Source organism: Amphimedon queenslandica, unplaced genomic scaffold (assembly GCF_000090795.2).
Source record: "Amphimedon queenslandica unplaced genomic scaffold, v1.1 AMPQUscaffold_13518, whole genome shotgun sequence".
NCBI lineage: Eukaryota > Metazoa > Porifera > Demospongiae > Haplosclerida > Niphatidae > Amphimedon > Amphimedon queenslandica.
In genome coordinates, this window is record NW_003546246.1 from 280331 (window position 1) to 299272 (window position 18942).

An 18942-nucleotide genomic window follows, 5' to 3' on the forward strand; every position below is an offset into this window, starting at 1 on the left:
TCAACACAAAGCATGGGATTCAAACTACAGTTTGAATGTCCAAGCATTAGAAATGAAGGCAATGAAGAAGAGGAAGAAGAAAGTGGATCTGGATTTGATTCAAATTTGAGTGAATAAGCTTTAGAGCAGCTACTGTATTGCTATGTTACTTTATATTGTAATTCTAAATCTTAAAATTTCTTTTCAAAACTTATTCTTGTCACACAATTGTTGTTGCTTTTGTTAATGCTTTAAAAAACTTTCAGTGCATGCGAAATTAACAAAATTATTACTAAAAATAACACGAACAAAATTCTAGTTCCTTAATTTAAAGACAAAACTTATATAGTTTTAGCTGCTATATTATCTAGATAGTTTTAGTTTTGGTCTTACAATGTTATCTATGTTGACACTTATTCATTCACAAAATGTTATCATTATTGTTATAAAAATAGATCCAGTATTTTACATAGTAGATAGATCAATATACACTAAAGCAAAATTATTATTTTAACTTAAAAAAATTGACATTACATTATTTTATACAAAAATGAATTTCATAAATCTAAACTGTTGTATGAATAAGAATGGTTGATAGGCAGATTATGGAAATGTCTTTTTGCAAATTTATAGTAATACTTCAAGTAAATTAATCCCATAATCCCTGTAACAGTAAACAAAAACAAAAAAATTCCAGCAGATATAAAACTTACAATTGATGCTATGTTGTTGAAGCCAGTTGTAGTAGTGGAATAATTTAAAGGATCTTTACTATTGGTGTTTGAATTAGTGAGTATACACATTTGATCTTGTTTAGTGGCAATGCCATCAGATACACTAATGGTACACTTGCTAACATTCTTGCTGATTGAACAAGGCTCTCTTTGCAACCGTTCCATACTGTGATTACAAATGTGACTGTTAATGTTTAGAACTATCTGAACCTCATTCAAGTTCTCATCAAATATCATTGAAGCAACATAGTAGAATACAGAGTTGTTTAATGAAAAATTAGTACTGAAATTTGTTGTATTACTAATGATTCCAGGCAAGCAATTTGATTTTTCGACATATCCTGTGAGAGTGTTATTCTGGATAAGAGCATTGTAATTATTCTTATCATTAAATAGGTATAATTGAAATGCACATGACTTTGTCAATGATGCGGAGTTAACTTTTGATGTATAAGTCAGCACAGGTTTGCCACCAATACCAGAAAAAAGACCACCTTCATGAATATTGCAACCACTTGAATTGCTGCAGGAGACATTTTTAGTTATTGAATAGCATGTTTTAGGTATATCATTACAAAAGGCTTTATAGAATGAATAGTTGATTGGCTGTGCTCTACCGTGTGATGCATTGGATGATATGATAACGTCCTTGACGAATAATGTGTTGAATCCATCGCTTCTTATCAGTTCAAATACATCTGAACCTTTTGTTGTCAATGAACCAGTGACAGAATGAGGAGAGACATAATATCCAAATAAACACAAACTAGTCAGCAGGAGTAAAAGCAAACAGAAACACAACAAAACCAAAAAGATGATGATTGCCTTCTTTTTCCTTTTTTTGCTCTGTAAAATAGTAGCCCCTAAACCTGGCTGCAACGACATTTTACCACTTTCCAAGGGTCACAAAGACAAAGTAGGATGAGACAGATAGGCAAAACAAACAAGCACACCCTCTTATCAAAATCACCACCCACTTTAGACCCAAAGTGTTTTTATTGCTGAGACAATAAAAGGGCACATTATTCATAGGCATAGATAATGATAATCAGTATAATAAATAAGGTGAACAGAAACTGCACCTAAATTAAAGACAATCATGTAAATCTAATATTACCAGTGATTGAAATACACGACAAGTAAAAGGGAAAAATTATTATGCTAATCATTGACATCGTTTCTCAAATACATTCTTGAGGACTTGAGCTCCTTTTGTCAACTCTTCCTTAGTGTGCTCCACAGACACTGCCAATCTAATACTATTAGTAGAACAAAGTACTAATACTCATGCAATCAAACTACAGTTGGCTATACCTTGGGGGAGGGAGATTATGCTCTTGCGATTCCAAGTACTTAGCAGTAACGATAGCAATACCTTCTTGATAGCAGTCTGATACTATTTGATCCAAAAGGTTCTTATCAAGCTCACGGGATCCTTGTGAATGAGCAAGGTAAATATGTATCAATGGACTCTCCTCAAAACCTTCAACTCTTATCTCTGAAATACTAATATAACAAACATGACACCAGTAAAATGGGTATTATGAGTTTATAACTCACTCATTCAATAGCTGCCGGAATAGTTTTGCTTTCTCTCTCAGTTCTTGGAACATCGCTGGAGACTCTTTCATGATGCTCAGTGCTTCAGAGCCAGCTGTTGCAAGAAAAGGTGGCAGAGAAGCACTAAAACAGTATCCAACACCTAAACAGATACATAAATATATTAATACAATAATCATGAGGCAACAAAAGATGCAACTCTATAGAACAAACAACATACATGTAACAAAAGCAGTTAGGAGTACTTTACACCTCTAAATGAAACACTACATGTTTTTGACATCAATTAGGTCACTATCATGTAATGCAGTGTACTAGCTGTTGGTACATGTATCATGTATCGCATGTAGTTTATTATACCTGATAGTCTTTGGTGATCAATGACAAAAGTTTTACCAGCACAAAATCCACCCATTGTGGCCATACTTAAACTCATTGACGCACAGACAATGTCAACATCATCATTCTACAATGTATGAGGGTGAGAAAAAGTGATGACAGTGTGGTGGGAAAATATGTTAGCACTTAATATTAGCGATTCTATTATCGGAAGATTTATATTAGCTTTTTACAGCCATGTGTCATTGAGCACGTTCAGAGTAAAGCAAAATGGCGGATTCATTTATTAATCTGCCAATCACCAAAATTAATCTCATGGGATTGTTCTCACTATATGGTGTTGTGTGCATACAATGTAAGAAACTAACCGTTAAGTTGAAGTGTTCTACAGCACCTTTTCCAGTTTTTCCTAACACACCAAATGACAAACTTTCTTCTAATATAATTGCAACACCAAAACGTTTACGAAACTCTACCTAAATGTTTAATACATGAATAAATCATTATACAAATACAATCTACACAAATACATACAGTGTATGTGTACATGTACATGCACGTGTATATGTACATGTTCATGTAGTAACAAACAGCTTACCAGTTTCTTAAGGGGCACCAAATCGCCATAATTCATATACAAAGCCTCTGCGACAATAAATTTTCGTGCTTTTTTGGCCTTGTCAGGATTCTATAATAAAAGCATTAGTAACGCAGCTAAAATTACCATAATAATATTACTCTTTTGTCTTTCTTTTCTTGGTCCAGAAGCAATTTTTCCAAGTCCTCCATATCATTATGCTTAAAGTACTTTAATTGACTTCTAGAAGCTGAAAGACCTTTTTGTACAGCAAAACCCACACCTTCATCACTAACTCACATAAAGTATATTTATCAAGAGAGTAAAAAATAATGTTACTTTCTTACCAAAATATAATATCGCCGCGCTTTGAGTAAGCTGGTATAGCACTGGCAATAGCAGCAAAACCAAATGAATAAACAATTGCTTCCTCTCGTCCAGTAAATTCTGCAAGTTTCTCCTCAAGATCAATATGAACATCTATAAACAATAAGTAAAGAATTAAAGACAAATCCATTGCCAATATCAGTTATAAATGAAAGCTAGGTATATACATGTAAAATCTTTTACAATACCAAACTGTAAACTAATACAAACTTTCAGCCTACATGTACTGTACTTCACATCAGTAATGTTAATCTTACCCATTGTTCCATAAAATCCTCTAGGACCACATGAGCCAACACCATACTTCTTTATAGTTGTCTCCGCTACTTCCTACAAACAAATTAATTTACACTACATGTACACAAATTATACTATAGTAACGTGTTAAATTTGTTAATACTACTATCACTGATCATTATACTCACAAAGTGACAATTACATAAGAGCATGTAATCATTACAATAGCACATATTGCATGCTTCAACTGCTTTTACAGACCTTAAAATAATATTATTTACTTCATGAGTTACAGGGTTTCCCACAGGATTTTAGCATACTGCTCATGCAACTTCTTGTCAGTGCATAGTCAACTTGCTTAAAAATTGGGCCAAAGACCCTGTACTATGAAGTACAGGGTACTTCAATGTCAAAAATCAAAGGAAAAAATTGATTATTTTTACAATTTTTTCTGATAAGGATATACATTACAACTTTAGCTGATTCAATCAAATTTGAAAATTTTAAAGTTGCTCAAAAATTGGGTCAAACACCCTGTACAAGAGTACAGAGAGTAGAATTTGTCAAATTTCTAATTGAAAGTGGCTAGGACAGAATTCTTCATTTTTATAATCTTTTCAATTACATATACATGTTGTGAAGAAAACATGAGCTAATTCCGATTGAAATTAAATTTTTTATGAATTTTTAAGTTGCTCCAAATGCCATGTACTGTATTTATTGTATTGTGAATGCTCATGAAGAATGCTGTTTTTTGGCTCATATACATTGCATACATGATTTGTAGGAAACCCTATGAAGATATTATAAATCCGCTCATAAAACAAAAAAAACCCAAAATAGACAATGTGTGCACTTACATGAATATTCTTTTTATTAAGGAGTCCAAGGAAATTAAATGTGGCAAGGTTAAGACATTTCTTTCCATCAACAGTTACATAAGTTCCAGTCATCCTAAAATAACACTATCATTACTTGAAAATGTACAATGCATATACCGTACATGTACTTATAGTACTTCTAATCAAGACACAAAAAAGCAGTTACAACACATACATGCACAACTGTACTTTTAATACATCACTTATAAGATAATTACAGATGCTATAAATGTCATTATACATGTATGCAGGCATACAAACACATTTAAGTGAATGAACACTACCATTCATAAATTCAAATGTGCTAATTGCACTATTTAATTAACAAGTAATCGTGAAGAAATGTATATGCAATTTCATATTACCAATTACCATAGAGTTACTGCTTACCAGTACTAACATAACTTACCCAGTTACTATGGGGCTCTCTGGTACTTTATTATCATCGCTAAGTGGAGGCACTAAAGGCTCTGGTTCCCAATCATGTATTAAACTTTCTTCCTCCTACAAATTAATTATCATGATACTCAAATCAATTTTAGCATGGCAAGTGGGGCAATTATTACAGTATTTCCACCCACAGTTACACCTACCAAGAGTAAATGTATGTATGTATTTGCTTGTCCCACACATTCAACACTGACAAATAAGTCAAGCTGTCAATTAATAGGTACACTCTACAAATGCATTGAGCTACCTCAGGTGTAGGCTTGTCGGAAGCATTTGGATGATACTTTTGAGTAAAGAATAACAATTTAATGATCCACAAGACTAGGGCAACCTCCAATATGATGTGGTAAGTTGGAGCCTAATATGATGGGATATAAAATGGGTGGGTGAGGCTAAATCTCACCTCAGACGCATATAGCAGTATCCCTTCAAAGATGGTGATGTAGCTATAGTCAGAAGTAGACATGGTACCACCAACTCCTCTGAGTCTGTCGATGAGGCCACAGAAAAGGGAGGCAGTGAATATCGTTCCCAGCCCAATCACCAGTGATGTGTGAGTGATTTGATTGGTCAAATGGACAAGTGGGGCGGTGACCATATACCAATTAGCACACGTGCGTGACACTAATGGAAACTAGGAAGATCATCATGGAATATTTATAGCAAGAGACATCATCATACTTTCATTCGCCTGTTTGTCTTTGTCTTAAATATGTCGAGCCAATCTGCTTCTTCTCGTGTATCTGGGAAATGGCCTGATGACGTTGGGCTCTTGGCCATGGAAGTGTACTTTCCCTCTATTTGTGTGAATCAGACAGAATTAGAGAAATTCGATGGAGCTGGTTCTGGGAAGTACACTATTGGTTTAGGTCAGACGAATATGGGATTCTGTACTGACAGGGAAGATGTAAATTCTCTTGCTCTGACGGCCGTCTCTCTTCTACTTGAGAAGAATAACGTCTCTCAACAAGACATTGGTCGTTTGGAAGTGGGAACGGAAACCATTATTGACAAGTCGAAATCAGTCAAGTCGGTTTTGATGAAGCTGTTTCCTGATAACACTTCTGTAGAGGGTATTGATACTACTAATGCTTGTTTTGGTGGTACTCAGGCTTTGTTCAATGCTATCTCGTGGGTTGAAAGCAGTAGTTGGGATGGTAAGAGTTTTTTGTGAATGTTTAAATGACAGATGTTTGTACTTCGTAGATAGTCAGTTTGTGATAAATGTATTGTTTGGGGTTATTTGTGTATTGTTCCATAAAATAAATTTGTTGTTTATAAAGTCAACCTCACTAAAATATTTGGCAACTTTTGTATTTTTGAGTGCAGTAGTGGCATTAATTTATTTGGCTTCTTGCATGTTTGAAAAGAGGATGTTGGAACTCATCTACTATCTACTAAACTGTAATTTACATGTACAGTGTATATTATAAAAGGTTACAAATACTGTTAAATTACAAGGTAGTAACATTTAACTGTAAACTATTGTATGTACAGTATGATGTAGAATACTGAATACTACTATTGTAATCTTTACAGTATATTCATTGTATCATAATTATCACATCATTTCAGTTACATTTGTACTTTTCCAAAGGTCGGTTTGCATTGGTAGTAGCTGCTGATATTGCTGTTTATGCTTCTGGGAATGCCAGGCCTACTGGAGGAGCAGGTGCTGTTGCTATGTTGATTGGTCCTAATGCTCCAATAGTATTTGAAAGGGGTACGCTTTTAATCATGCAACCATAGATTCAACTTGTATTTAATTTTTTTAGGTTTAAGAGCTGTCCACATGGAGCATGTATACGATTTTTACAAGCCTAACTTAAGTTCAGAGTATCCAGTGGTTGATGGGAAACTCTCTATTCAGTGTTACTTGAATGCGTTGGACACTTGCTACAAGAGATATGGGGAGAAAGCTGCCAATGGTTCTGGTTACACAGTTGAAGATGGCGACTTCTATTGCTTTCATTCACCTTTTGTTAAACTTGTTCAGAAGAGCTTTTCTCGTCTTGTTCTTCAGGACTATCTTACTAATCCTGAATTAAAAGATAAATATCCTGAACTGGAGCAAGTTAGGTAAGTATGACTTTGAAATAGCTTATAGTATGGTATGGGGATTTTATTTCATTTGCCCATATTTAATGTCTTCTCAAATTTTGCCATAGTCCATAGACCATTAAAATAGGATAGAATTGCCCATTTCTGTTTTGAGCTGATTACGGTGATAATTGGATGGTTTAGAAATGTTTATGTTTAATTGCCTCAGAATTTGACCTTATATACACATGTAGGTGAATGAAATTTTGGATCTGCCATTTTCCCTTGTGTGCCACTGCCACACCTCTTAGGTTTAGTCAACATTGAATGAAATTTATGTCCCAGGTGAAGAAATAGCCCCTAAGCAAATAACTTACTGTTATTCTCTTACAAATGTATGTATACTTGGTATTTTCAATTTTTTTCTCTTTTAATAGGGGTAAGACACTACAGGAGACTTTGGGTGACAAAGATGTGGAGAAGTTGTCAATGAAAGCAGCCAATGACTTGTACAATGTTAAGACTCTGCCATCGGTATTGCTTGGTACTGAAGTTGGTAATATGTACACTGCATCATTGTATGGAGGGCTTGCATCACTTCTTTCTGTGTAAGTAATTGTTGTGTTAATTTTGTGTATTAAGTACTGTGTATGTATGTAAGCACATTTAGTTAGGTAATTATGAAAATGTGCTCATTGAGTCTTATCCTTTTCTCTCCTCTCATTTTTATTTTCTAAATGTGTGTAGGAAAAAGCCTTCCGAAGTTAGTGGTAAACGTGCATTACTGTTCTCTTACGGTTCAGGATTGGCAAGCGCTTTGTATTCGGTTCGTTTTTCTCTCAACCATTCTCCAGATTCTCCTCTTTCCCGACTGATGTCCACTTTATCTGATATACCTCATCGTCTTAGTGCTAGAAAGGTCGTACCACCTGCAGAGTTTGAGGCTATTATGAAGCTGAGGGAAGAGACACACCACAAGTGCTCCTATTCTCCTGTTGGTGATGTTCAGAATTTGTTTCCTGGCACTTATTATCTCACTAATGTTGATGAAAAGTTTCGTAGGACTTATGAGCGTGTTGCACCACAGAAAAGAAGTGACTTTCCTCCTCTTGTGCCTTCATTTAATGGATATATCTAAAGTGTGGTATTTATTATGATTGAGCTTTCAGTTTTTATAATAACTACATGGTAATATTGTGCTATTTTCACTTTTTAGCTTAAAATATTTTTTTAAAGATTGTAATATGATAATGTGTGTTTTTGCTAGTTAGATAATTACATTCTAAATTTATTATCATGTGAACTTTACCTTTGATTGATGATAGATGTACAGTATGCGTTGATCAAATGTTTGAGCTGAGCAACAATAATAATGAAAGTTATTTTAAAATGTTTAAGACAGTAGTGAAGGGAGTCATCAAGAAACAAAATTAATCCACTAAACCCAGATTTAAGTGACAGCAAGAGCGTATTTTAAAACCCTAAATGATGATCCACTGTACTAGCACTCTTGGTGACAGGGGTGGAGCTTTGCTTTTTGTAATTTTCTAATTTTGCATTAATATGGCTGATGTTATGGAGGACATTATGGCTTGGTTTGGGTTTAAAATCGAAAGTAAGCTATTATTCCTGTATCATGCACTCTCAATCATTGCTATATAGATCAATCTCGAGATCAATTGAATGAAAGAGGTTCTCACCGCACTGTGTCAGTAGGTGATTCATTGTATGCGTGGGCTGGTAAACAGGATGGTTTACCTGATGTACATGATAGTGAAGAGAAGAGAAGAATCACTAGTAACATACAGCACTTTATTCCTTCAACTGGTCAATGGATCACTAGACATACTACTGGTACTCCTCCATTAGGAGTGAGAGGATATTGCTGCACAGCAATAAAGGATCAACTGTATTATTTCGGGGGGTGGTGTGGCCATGACGATTGTGATCACAACAGTATTACACAACTGGATACTGTCCAATTTCAATGGAGAGAATTAGAGCCAACTGATGCAAATAGACCAGTTATGAGGAGAGCTTATGGTGGAATGATATCATTTGAGGATGATAGAGTACACCATTTACTAATGATAGGAGGGTATGGATCTAAACCAGCTGTACAACTACCTCATTATAAATATATTAAGTTACCTAATGAAAACTGGTGTACTAATGAGCACTCAATATATAATCTATTGTCAAGTAAGATTTATATTACTATTAATTTTCATTCAAATTGTGTGAATATTAATTTAGGAAAATGGAATAATCCTGTGATTATTGGTCAGTCTATACCACCACCTATGAGTGACTTTGTCATTGAAAAGATTAACAACACTAGAGCTGTTCTGTTCGGTGGACTGGAGACTGATGATGATGCTAAAGATACTGTGACTAACAATATTTATATATTAGAGATATCAATCGGCACTGTGGTATGTTACATTACCATGTAGCATTAATATTTTCTGACAACTTAGTTTTGCATTTAAAAAAACGTATAATTTTTACAAATGTATGTAAGCTTATTTTGTAAGGAATCGAAAAATTATTCTTTGCAAAATTGTTCTGGCTATACAGTATATGCACTGACACACATGCACATACACACACACACGCACACACACACGCGTACACACACACACACACACACACATGAAAATTAATTAATAATTTACTGCCCACCTATTGTGATACATGAATACTTAATTAACCAATTAAAAAGCATGGCAGCATCTAAGTGTGTGACGACAACTAAGAAAGATAGAATTCCATATAAATCATAAATTTAAAAAGAATTTACAATCAAAAATCAACTGTATAAACAAAGTACACAGTGTCCTTTATGTATAACATGAACCATAACTGTGTGCATAGGAGTAATTAACATAGAGTTCAGTTGCATAAACACCTTATCAGTTAAACCAATAGCTGAGTGAGACTCAGACAGTGCAGGGGAGTTGGAGCTCCATAAAAGATTCTTTAACCCGCCATTTCTGATTCTCAAGGCCAGACTGTCTGCCCCTTGCCCAGTAAGCATTGTTTTTTTAAGTAGAAGGAAAACCCCATACTCTGTTAATTGTGACTCTTAAGTCAATGGATGTATTAAGCTTTGAAGATACCAGTACTTCCAATTGAGGTTTAAGCCCAGCGCTAGACTACAGTTATTGTAGCAGAGTCCTGAGGCATAACCTGGAGGGTTAGGTTGAAACACTAACACACACACACTAATGTCATTCTTATTGAGTTTTGTTATTTATTTTTTAGCTCTGGCAATGTATCAAGAAACCTGAAGCAATAGACCAATGGCCTGTGGGAAGAGGGTTTCATGCAGGGGCTATTATTACAGCTAGATTAGGCTGTCCTATGCTAGTGATAAGTGGTGGGAGGGATAATAATAATGATACATTAGATGATTGCTGGATTTTTAATGTCACACAATATTCATGGACAAAGGTACAGTATTTCAGATATTATTTTTATTGATCTGTACATTTCTTAACAGTTAGATATACCTCACATTGTTCGTAAGAGGTGGGGTCATTCTCTCTCAGCATTCATTATGAACCCTCATTGTGTCTGGATGATAACTGTTGGAGGAGCTGTTGATGAGAGACAAACATTAGTCATTAATCCTAACATTGTTATGTTAACTGAACTAGGTCAGAGCATAGATAGTTGCAGTAATAACACATTATTAGGAAAATGTTATACATGTATGTAACATCATAGGCGGTGGAATAGGGAGGGCAGAGGGGGCTAAAGCCCCCCCCCCCCAGTCTTAAAACAGGGGGCTGAGCCCCCCAGAAATTCCCTGCAACCTTGAATAAAACTGACTTTTATCAGTAAAACTACACTTGCAATCAGTATTTCTTCATTTTGTTTAAAGGAAAACACAAAGAAAACGACTTGAAATCCAACAATAGAAATTAGCAGCCATTTTTTGGACTAGGCCACACCCATTTTAATAAGTTAATTGAATTTTATCCTCCAAAATAAATTATGTTCCGCCGCCTATAAACATACACGGAATAGCAACTCCTATGCTAACCAGACTTCTTAGAGGACTTTATCTTGACCAGAGGATTTCATTGGCACCACTAACTTGCTCTAAACCATCTAAGAGAAAAGCTAAAACAGCTGTTTTGTTTAGCAACAAGTACATGTACCACAATAGCAACAAAAGCACCATCTGAAAAATAAATATTATAAAAGCTAATACAAAATGATTAATAGGATTCACTTTGTGCTTATTCATTGAAAAGGTATGGGAAACAAGAGCAAATACGACTACTTATACCGACGAAAATCCTACTGTTGTGATGCAAATCTTACTCTACATTGTTACCCATATATAATGCATTACATGTAAATGCAATGTCAGGTATGGGTAGTCAAATTGTTCAGAATCTTACTTGCCCATGTTTTCATTACCTTTTTGTAGATAATCACAAAATTGAATCCTACTCAAACTTTTTTGAAAGTTTTGTATTAGTTATTTTGTAATATTATTGCTTTGTTTTGTATTATTTTGTATTGTTTACCTCTCCGAAATGACTAGCTCATGCTACTGCATAAAAATGATTGGAAACCACTATTTATGGCATGAATTGCTATAGTTATTATTTGCTGATCCACTCAAGAATCATTTTTAATTTTTTATGGATTTATTTTTTGTGAATCAAAGCATTCCACCGTCTCTTGTATGTATTATCTATATTTTCACAAACAAATCTCAACAAAACTGCAAAATAAGCAAAAGTTAAGTTCCTCAAAAGTTTCTCGCTATACAGTCACAGTAAAAAATTTAAACAAGGTTATGCAGTATATGCACAAGGTTGCCACCCAATATTAAAATAGATAGATTTCTCGAAGTGACAAACTTTATTTTGATGTAATTATTATTACGTAAAGTATAGACTTAGAATGCCCATTTACCTCCAGGGCTAAGTTGTATTTTCTATTTTGGTAAATTATAAGTTATAAACCTACTATTTTGCTCATTTTTACTGTTTTAGTCATGTACATTTTATTATCTGGTGGTTTCCAATCCCTTTTATGTAGTGTTATGCATGTATTTATATGGTTAGTGTATGACATATTATAGCCACACTTACTAATAATTTTTTTTGAAATTCGTACTTACATGTACATTTAATTTTTACAACTATACCTAACTGAAATCTGAAATTGTAAGTAGATTATTGTTATTGTACAATGTAGTTACTGACAGCAGAGGAGAGTGGACAGTAGGTGAGACATTCGATACCAATGAAATGAATAGTCAAGACTACAAGAAGAAGTATCAGCAGCAACTACAGTCAGGAAGAAGAATATGGTTGGAGGAGTACCAGAAAAGAAATGCTGATATTGAGCTATCCATACAAGCTCTCATGAAGAGTCTTGAAGAGAGGGAAAAGGAAAAGGAGAGCGAAACACAAATTTATTATCAACAATTATTGGAGCAGATGGAAAAAAGGAAAAAGAAGGAAATAATGATTTATCGTCATCAGCTACAAGAGAAGGATAGGGAGCTTCATGTGGTACTACAAGAGAATCAAGAGGCTCTACTACAGAAGGATATTGTGATACTTGAGAAGGATAGGGAGCTACAAAAGAAGGATTGGGAGCTACACCAGTCTCAAGAGTCAGTTCTTAGGTACCAGCAACAAGCAGAGCTTACAGATGATCACTGGGTTATTAATAAAGATGAGGTGACTTTGACAAAGGAAGAGTTAGGAATAGGATCTTATGCTGTTGTTACAGTCGGCATCTTTAGAGGTTTAAGAGTAGCTGTTAAGTCGCTTCATACTCTCGTTATCTCAAATTACAATCGAGGTCTCTTTTGTAGGGAAATGAGTATGGCATCACAAATACGTCATCCTAACCTGGTCCAGTTTATTGGTGCAACTAAAGTTGGAACTCCTCTTATTTTGACCGAGCTGATGAGCACTAATCTTTATAAAAAGCTTCAGGAGATTGAGTTAACCAATCAACAGATTTTTAGTATTGCTCAAGAAGTAGCATTAGGCCTCAACTACCTTCATCTGTTTCAACCTCAGCCTATTATTCACAGAGATGTCAGTAGCCCTAACATATTGTTAAAGCCATGCACTGGACCTGCTGGCTATGAAGCTAAAGTAGCAGATTATGGTACAGCTAAATTGCAACAAAGCGCTAGTACTGGTACTGTCATGCCAGGCAATCCATCATATGCTGCACCAGAAGCTCCTATTCCTGATCAACACAGCCCAGCAATGGACGTCTATAGTTACTCTGTACTCCTTATAGAAATGAACTTACGCCGTCCACCAGAAATGACAACAGCAGAGAGACGACGACAAGCTGGTAATGTATCCTGGCTTGATATGAAATCTCTGATACAAAGAGGACTTCATGCTAATCCTAGAGGTCGTCCTACTATGGCTCAAGTATTGAAAACATTAAATGAGATGAGATTAAATTAATTATTTTTGTTGTTGTTAAATGTTGTTGATTTTGTTGTATTTTATTACTGCTGCTTTTTAGTTTCAATAAGTTGGAGTTTATTCTCTTTTTGTATTTAGTTTTTCATTGTGCATATTATAATTATTATTCAAGAAAAACTTAAGTTAAAATTTTTGCAACTTAACAAGTGCAGTAATTATGGGGAACCTGTCATGATCTAGCTGGAGACTGTGTGAACATGTTGGAAAGGATATGAAGGAATTGATTGTGGTAGATGGAATCACAGCCAACTTCTCTCACAATTACATAGGCATTGTACTTGTTTAAATCCCATTTATGATAGTGCTTCCTACCAATACGTTTGCACAGTAATGATAGTGGTATTACTTTTAGTCTTATTGTTTGGGTTTGTTATTATTATTGCAACAGCAATATAATGTAGAACTGGAATGAAAAAAGAGAGATGAGCAGAAAATCCAATAAACTTTACCATAAAAATGATGTAGCAACTGACAATGAGAGTTGATAAATCCAATAAAATGAAAGCTACTGGTGTCAGAAGTTGACTTATAAGTAACAATGAATTTTTATTGCCTACTGACTGCTTAAATGCTATAGCCACTTTAATGTAACAATACTATTTAAAATTCTAATTGCAATGATAAGTGTCAATAAGTTTTTTACTAAGAAATTTGTCTTCATGGGTGACCTTTTCCGGGAACAGGTTGCATTTGAAGGATGTCCTATTTGACAACATTAAGCCAAATCAATAAAACTAGCAACTTACTCAATATCTATGTCATTTTTGTGAGCTACTATCTAATTTTGATGATAATGTAACGATTGGTGGTTGCACGTCACATCTTCGACCACGTGTATAATAATAATTAATGCTAATTTTATAGGCTTCTAATTTTTCCCCTTGTAGATTTAGAGGGAGAGGTGACCTATATAAAACATGACATCCACAAGTAAAGGGCAACAATTTACCACACATACTTCATACATATTATGTACATATACATTGACAAGAAATTTTGGGTTGTGATGTGACACATTTTCATGGTACTAAGAAAATAATAACAAAAATGAAGCCTCAAAGTGTACCTGCAAGTGCAATCAAATTGATATTAAGTGCTCAAACAGATACATAACATTCAACATAAAATTCCCTCTTATTAGATACATTATGTAAAACTCTTATTTGATCAACTGAAAATGCTGGTCTACACCACTATCAATTAAACAATGACCTCAGGTCAAAATGACATAAAATACTTCATAGACATTTGGGTGTTAAGTTGTGAGCAATCCACAGAGGTAAAGCAGAGTTAAGACCATGCTTGTCCCCCATTTCCTCAAAGTATTCACAAACAACAACATACTGCAAATCCATGGTAGAGAGCTAGCAGAGGAAAGAGCCATGATTATGACTTATTTTTTCTATATTTATGTAATCTGGGCTTTTGTTGAAATGGTAAATCTACTTTATTTAAAAAAAAGGCTGCAGAAATTTTTATTTCATTTTCTTATGTGGACTTTTTGAGCTGATTTTGAAATTTTCTGTTAGGTTTTCTGTTGCATAGCTAATTGTTATCAATTTTGGATTTTTAGTTATGTTGTTTCAAAATTTCACTACTGAAAAACCATATGCACAGACCATAGGACCTATGGCAAAATTCTAGTCTTGTGAGCCAAGCTGTCTTATATTAGTCATTTGGGTAGACAAAGAGAAGGGTTTAGTTACTGATACATTGCTTAATACCATTTGTTCTTGATAATGGCTATCTGCCCAATGACTCTTAAAAAGAGTACAAACCCTTATGTACTCTTGCTGTTAACTGGGCAGTTGTCAGGCTTGTAAGACTAAAAATTTTTTATTACATTGTCATGTATTTATGTTCTCATGTTATGTGCATAGCAACTTTAAATTTTTATTAATAGTATTGGTTATGAGCTCATAGTCATGGTCTACATCAAGTCCTTAGTCAATACATGTATTTCCATTACTTTTTAAAATAAAGATGCGATATAAAAAACGCTATATAATCAAAATATGCAGCTTTTGCTTTTCCAAATGACTTCTCTAAATTGATTCTGTTAGGTTAATGCATGCATCTGAACCTAACAGTACACTGTTATGAATTTAAAAAGTTGCTGTGTGCAAAGAATATTCAAAAACAGGACTATTCACTTTCCCTTCTACTTTGACAGATGTACATACACGATCATGTGTATACACCTAGCTGTCAAAGTATACATAACTAGAAAGCTAAATAAATAGTCATGTTTTTTATTTTTATTTTTGCACACAATGATTGTCTAAAGAGTAGTTATTCTCATAACAATTTACTGATCCCTTTTGATTCAATTATTGCTGGTTAACTTATGATAAATAGAACATATATTTCCTCTATCTTGTATTCGAGTAGCTGTAGCTACCTAGCGCCAGGTTAAGCCTTAAGCCTGAGCCTGGCCTAGGCAGGGAATGGCATCATCTAAAAGTAAGTGCTGCAATTTTTTCATCATGCATTTATCGATGTTAAAAACAGATCGAGCCAGTAAAAGAGCTACTCACCACACTGTGTCAGTAAACAATTCAATGTATGTGTGGGCTGGCAATCAGGGTAGGCTACCTGAAGTACATGATGGTGAAGAAAAGAGATGGTTTACTAGTAATGTACAGCAGTTTACTCCTTCAACTGGTCAATGGCTCACTAGAAGTACTACTGGTACTCCTCCATTAGGAGTATGTGGATATTGCTGTACTGCAATAAATGATGTATTGTATTATTTTGGGGGTTATTGTGGCCATGATTTCTGTTATCACAACAGCATTACACAACTGGATACTATCAGTCTTCAATGGAGAGAATTAGAATCAACTGACGCCACTAGATCAGTTATGAGGAGAGCCTTTGGTGGAATGCTATCATTTGATCAGGATGGAGTGCACTACCTACTAATCATAGGAGGAAAAGGATCTAAACCAGCTGTACAACTACAATATAACAAATATATTGAGTTCACTGATGGAAGGTGGCGTACTAATGAGCAATCAATATATAACATATCATTAAGTAAAATTCAATGCTCTGGTTTGAAATGATTTTAATTTAGGAAAATGGAGTGCTCCTTCAATAATAGGTCGGTGTATACCGTCTGCTTCTGGCTTCATCATTGAAAAGATCAACAACACTAGAGCTGTTCTGTTTGGTGGACTAGAGACTAATGATGACGCTATGTCTACTTTTACTAACTACATTTATATAATAGAAGTATCAGTTGGCACTCTGGTATGCTTATATACTTGTACTGAATGTACATGTACATGTATCAGACACAAACACAGAGTCTTAAATATTGCTATATTTCTTTAGTTCTGGCAGTGTATTAAGAAACCCGAAGCAATATGCCAATGGCCTATGCATAGATATAATCATGCAGGTGCTATTATTATAGCTGGACCAGGTTGTTTTATGCTAGTGATAAGTGGCGGGAGTAACAGCAGTGGTGACACATTAGATGATTGTTGGATCTTGAACACCACTCAATTTTCGTGGATAAAAGTACATTTACAATGTGTATGCATGTGCAATACAATTAATTTCTATTAACAGTTAGATGTACCTCACTCTGTTAGCAAAAGAATGGCTCATTCTCTGTCAGTGTATATTATGAGTCCTCATTGTGTTTGGATGCTAACTGTTGGAGGAATCATTGATGACAAATGCGAACTTGTTGCTAATCCTAACATTGCTTTGTTAACTAAATTGGGTCAGTATTACTACATTCTGTATACTATGATAGTTTTTTATAAATATAAATAGAGACCATTTACTATCATTATATATTATCTTTTTAGTTACTAACAATAAGGGAGAATGGATAGTAACTGATACATTAGATACCAATGTTATAAATAATAAAGAGTACAAAAAGAAGTATCAGGAGGTAGCACTTCTTGCAAGAAGAGTGTGGTTGGAGGAGTACCAGAAACCAAGGAAAGGAGGTACAGCCGATATTGAACAAACAGTACAAGCTCTTATGAAGAATCTTGAAGAGAAGGAGAAAAAATTAAAAGAAAAGGAAAGAGAGCTACAGGAGAAGGATAGAGAGCTATGTCAGTCTCAAGAAGCAATTTATAGGTACCAGCAACAAGTAGAGCTTACAGATGGTCACTGGGTTATTAATAAAGATGAGGTGACTTTGACAAAAGAGGAGTTAGGAAGAGGATCTTATGCTGTCGTTACAGTTGGTATCTTTAGAGGTTTAAGAGTAGCTGTTAAGTCACTTCATGCTATCATCATTTCAGATTATAATCAAGGTCTCTTCTGTAGGGAAATGAGCATAGCATCACAAGTACGTCATCCTAACCTTGTCCAGTTTATTGGTGCAACTAAAGTGGGTAATCCTCTCATTGTGACTGAGCTGATGAGCACTAGTTTTAATTATGTGCTGCAAAGAAACCGATTAACTAATCAACAAATTCTTAGTATTGCCCAAGATGTAGCTTTAGGCCTTAACTACCTTCATCTGTTTCAACCTCAGCCTATTATTCGCAGAGATGTTAGCAGTCCTAACGTACTATTAAAGCTTTGCACTGGACCTGCTGGTTATCAAGCTAAAGTAGCAGATTATGGTACAGCTAAATTGCAAGAAGGCACTAGCACTGGTACTGTCATGCCAGGCAATCCAGCATATGCTGCACCAGAAGCTCCTATTCCTGATCAACACAGCCCAGCAATGGACATCTATAGTTACTCTGTTCTTCTTATAGAAATGAACTTACGCCGTCCACCAGAAATGACAACAGCAGAGAGACGACGACAAGCTGGTAATGTTTCCTGGTTTGATATGAAATCTCTGATACAAAGAGGGCTTCATGCTAATCCTAGATTTCGTCTTACTATGGCTCAAGTAGTGAAAACATTGAATGAGATGAGATTTGATTGATCGATTATTAATATTGTTGTTGTTAATGTGGTCAAGAGTAGATTTACTCTTGCTGTGGTTAAAATGTTTTTGTTGTATTATTTTTATTTAATACTGCTGCTTTTTAGTTTGATTAATTCAGAGTTTATTCTCATTTTGTATTTAGTTATGCATTATGCTTAATATAATTATTTTTAAAAATTGTTAGAATTTTAGCACTTTAACTCAACAAGTACAGTAATTATAGGGAACCTGTCACATGCTACCAGGAGACTGTGTGTACACATCACAAAGGACATGAAAGGATTGATTGTGGTACATGTGTAGGTTGAATTTATCTTGTCACAGCCATACTTCTCTCACCATTACATAGGCA

At 34.7% G+C, this 18942-nt stretch overlaps 4 protein-coding genes and 1 long non-coding RNA gene across 8 annotated transcripts; 3 read left to right on the forward strand and 2 right to left on the reverse strand.

The window, feature by feature from the left end:
• Positions 1–1706: 1706 nt before the first annotated feature.
• LOC100635296 (serine palmitoyltransferase 1-like) lies at positions 1707–5757 on the reverse strand. The gene is made up of 13 exons (XM_003382900.3): positions 5548–5757; positions 5392–5502; positions 5104–5198; positions 4674–4767; positions 3834–3906; positions 3537–3669; positions 3351–3480; positions 3211–3300; positions 2981–3088; positions 2634–2739; positions 2274–2415; positions 2028–2219; positions 1707–1972 (listed from the first exon to the last, which is right to left on the reverse strand). The coding sequence occupies exons 1-13, from the start codon at positions 5740–5742 to the stop codon at positions 1879–1881; spliced, it is 1563 nt and encodes a 520-aa protein (XP_003382948.2). The 5' UTR covers positions 5743–5757; the 3' UTR covers positions 1707–1878.
• Positions 5758–5760: 3 nt separating this feature from the next.
• Positions 5761–8519, forward strand: LOC100636311 (hydroxymethylglutaryl-CoA synthase 1-like). The gene is made up of 5 exons (XM_003382908.3): positions 5761–6301; positions 6742–6867; positions 6920–7223; positions 7622–7792; positions 7932–8519. Exons 1-5 carry the CDS (start codon positions 5857–5859, stop codon positions 8320–8322), a joined length of 1437 nt encoding a protein of 478 aa, XP_003382956.1. The 5' UTR covers positions 5761–5856; the 3' UTR covers positions 8323–8519.
• A 190-nt stretch (positions 8520–8709) lies between these two features.
• LOC109583419 (uncharacterized) lies at positions 8710–13778 on the forward strand. 2 transcript variants are annotated; one of them, XM_019998761.1, is made up of 7 exons: positions 8710–8799; positions 8847–9386; positions 9441–9619; positions 10452–10640; positions 10690–10846; positions 11947–11950; positions 12421–13778. In XM_019998761.1, exons 1-7 carry the CDS (start codon positions 8748–8750, stop codon positions 13649–13651), a joined length of 2352 nt encoding a protein of 783 aa, XP_019854320.1. In that variant the 5' UTR covers positions 8710–8747; the 3' UTR covers positions 13652–13778. The 2 variants fall into 2 exon arrangements, with proteins under 2 accessions (XP_019854320.1, XP_019854313.1); XM_019998754.1 differs by lacking the exon at positions 11947–11950 and having other exon boundaries at positions 12408–13778.
• LOC109583437 (uncharacterized) lies at positions 9968–10795 on the reverse strand. Of its 2 annotated transcripts, none has more exons than XR_002185527.1 (2): positions 10705–10795; positions 9968–10376 (listed from the first exon to the last, which is right to left on the reverse strand). It is a non-coding gene; the product is annotated as an uncharacterized LOC109583437 (long non-coding RNA). The 2 variants fall into 2 exon arrangements; XR_002185526.1 differs by having other exon boundaries at positions 10700–10738.
• A 2216-nt stretch (positions 13779–15994) lies between the features above and the next one.
• LOC109583442 (uncharacterized) lies at positions 15995–18703 on the forward strand. Of its 2 annotated transcripts, XM_019998805.1 has the most exons (6): positions 15995–16135; positions 16184–16711; positions 16752–16927; positions 17012–17200; positions 17252–17408; positions 17497–18703. In XM_019998805.1, the coding sequence occupies exons 1-6, from the start codon at positions 16120–16122 to the stop codon at positions 18585–18587; spliced, it is 2157 nt and encodes a 718-aa protein (XP_019854364.1). In that variant the 5' UTR covers positions 15995–16119; the 3' UTR covers positions 18588–18703. The 2 variants fall into 2 exon arrangements, with proteins under 2 accessions (XP_019854364.1, XP_019854356.1); XM_019998797.1 differs by having other exon boundaries at positions 16121–16711.
• The last annotated feature ends 239 nt before the right edge of the window (positions 18704–18942 follow it).

Excerpts from the sequence above, each read along its gene's own strand:
- LOC109583442 (XM_019998797.1), top strand. The coding sequence starts at position 16,159 with ATGCATTTATCGATGTTAAAAACAGATCGAGCCAGTAAAAGAGCTACT. Across the intron at positions 16,712-16,751 it reads AATATATAACATATCATTAA|GAAAATGGAGTGCTCCTTCA; the intron begins GTAAAATTCAAT and ends ATTTTAATTTAG. Across the intron at positions 17,201-17,251 it reads CTCAATTTTCGTGGATAAAA|TTAGATGTACCTCACTCTGT; the intron begins GTACATTTACAA and ends TTCTATTAACAG.
- LOC109583419 (XM_019998754.1), top strand. The coding sequence starts at position 8,748 with ATGGCTGATGTTATGGAGGACATTATGGCTTGGTTTGGGTTTAAAATC. Across the intron at positions 8,800-8,846 it reads GTTTGGGTTTAAAATCGAAA|ATCAATCTCGAGATCAATTG; the intron begins GTAAGCTATTAT and ends ATTGCTATATAG. Across the intron at positions 9,387-9,440 it reads AATATATAATCTATTGTCAA|GAAAATGGAATAATCCTGTG; the intron begins GTAAGATTTATA and ends ATATTAATTTAG.
- LOC100635296 (XM_003382900.3), bottom strand. The coding sequence starts at position 5,742 with ATGGTCACCGCCCCACTTGTCCATTTGACCAATCAAATCACTCACACA. Across the intron at positions 5,199-5,391 it reads CCGACAAGCCTACACCTGAG|GAGGAAGAAAGTTTAATACA; the intron begins GTAGCTCAATGC and ends ATTAATTTGTAG. Across the intron at positions 3,907-4,673 it reads TTAATAAAAAGAATATTCAT|GAAGTAGCGGAGACAACTAT; the intron begins GTAAGTGCACAC and ends ATTTGTTTGTAG.
- LOC100636311 (XM_003382908.3), top strand. The coding sequence starts at position 5,857 with ATGTCGAGCCAATCTGCTTCTTCTCGTGTATCTGGGAAATGGCCTGAT. Across the intron at positions 6,868-6,919 it reads TCCAATAGTATTTGAAAGGG|GTTTAAGAGCTGTCCACATG; the intron begins GTACGCTTTTAA and ends TAATTTTTTTAG. Across the intron at positions 7,793-7,931 it reads CTTGCATCACTTCTTTCTGT|GAAAAAGCCTTCCGAAGTTA; the intron begins GTAAGTAATTGT and ends AAATGTGTGTAG.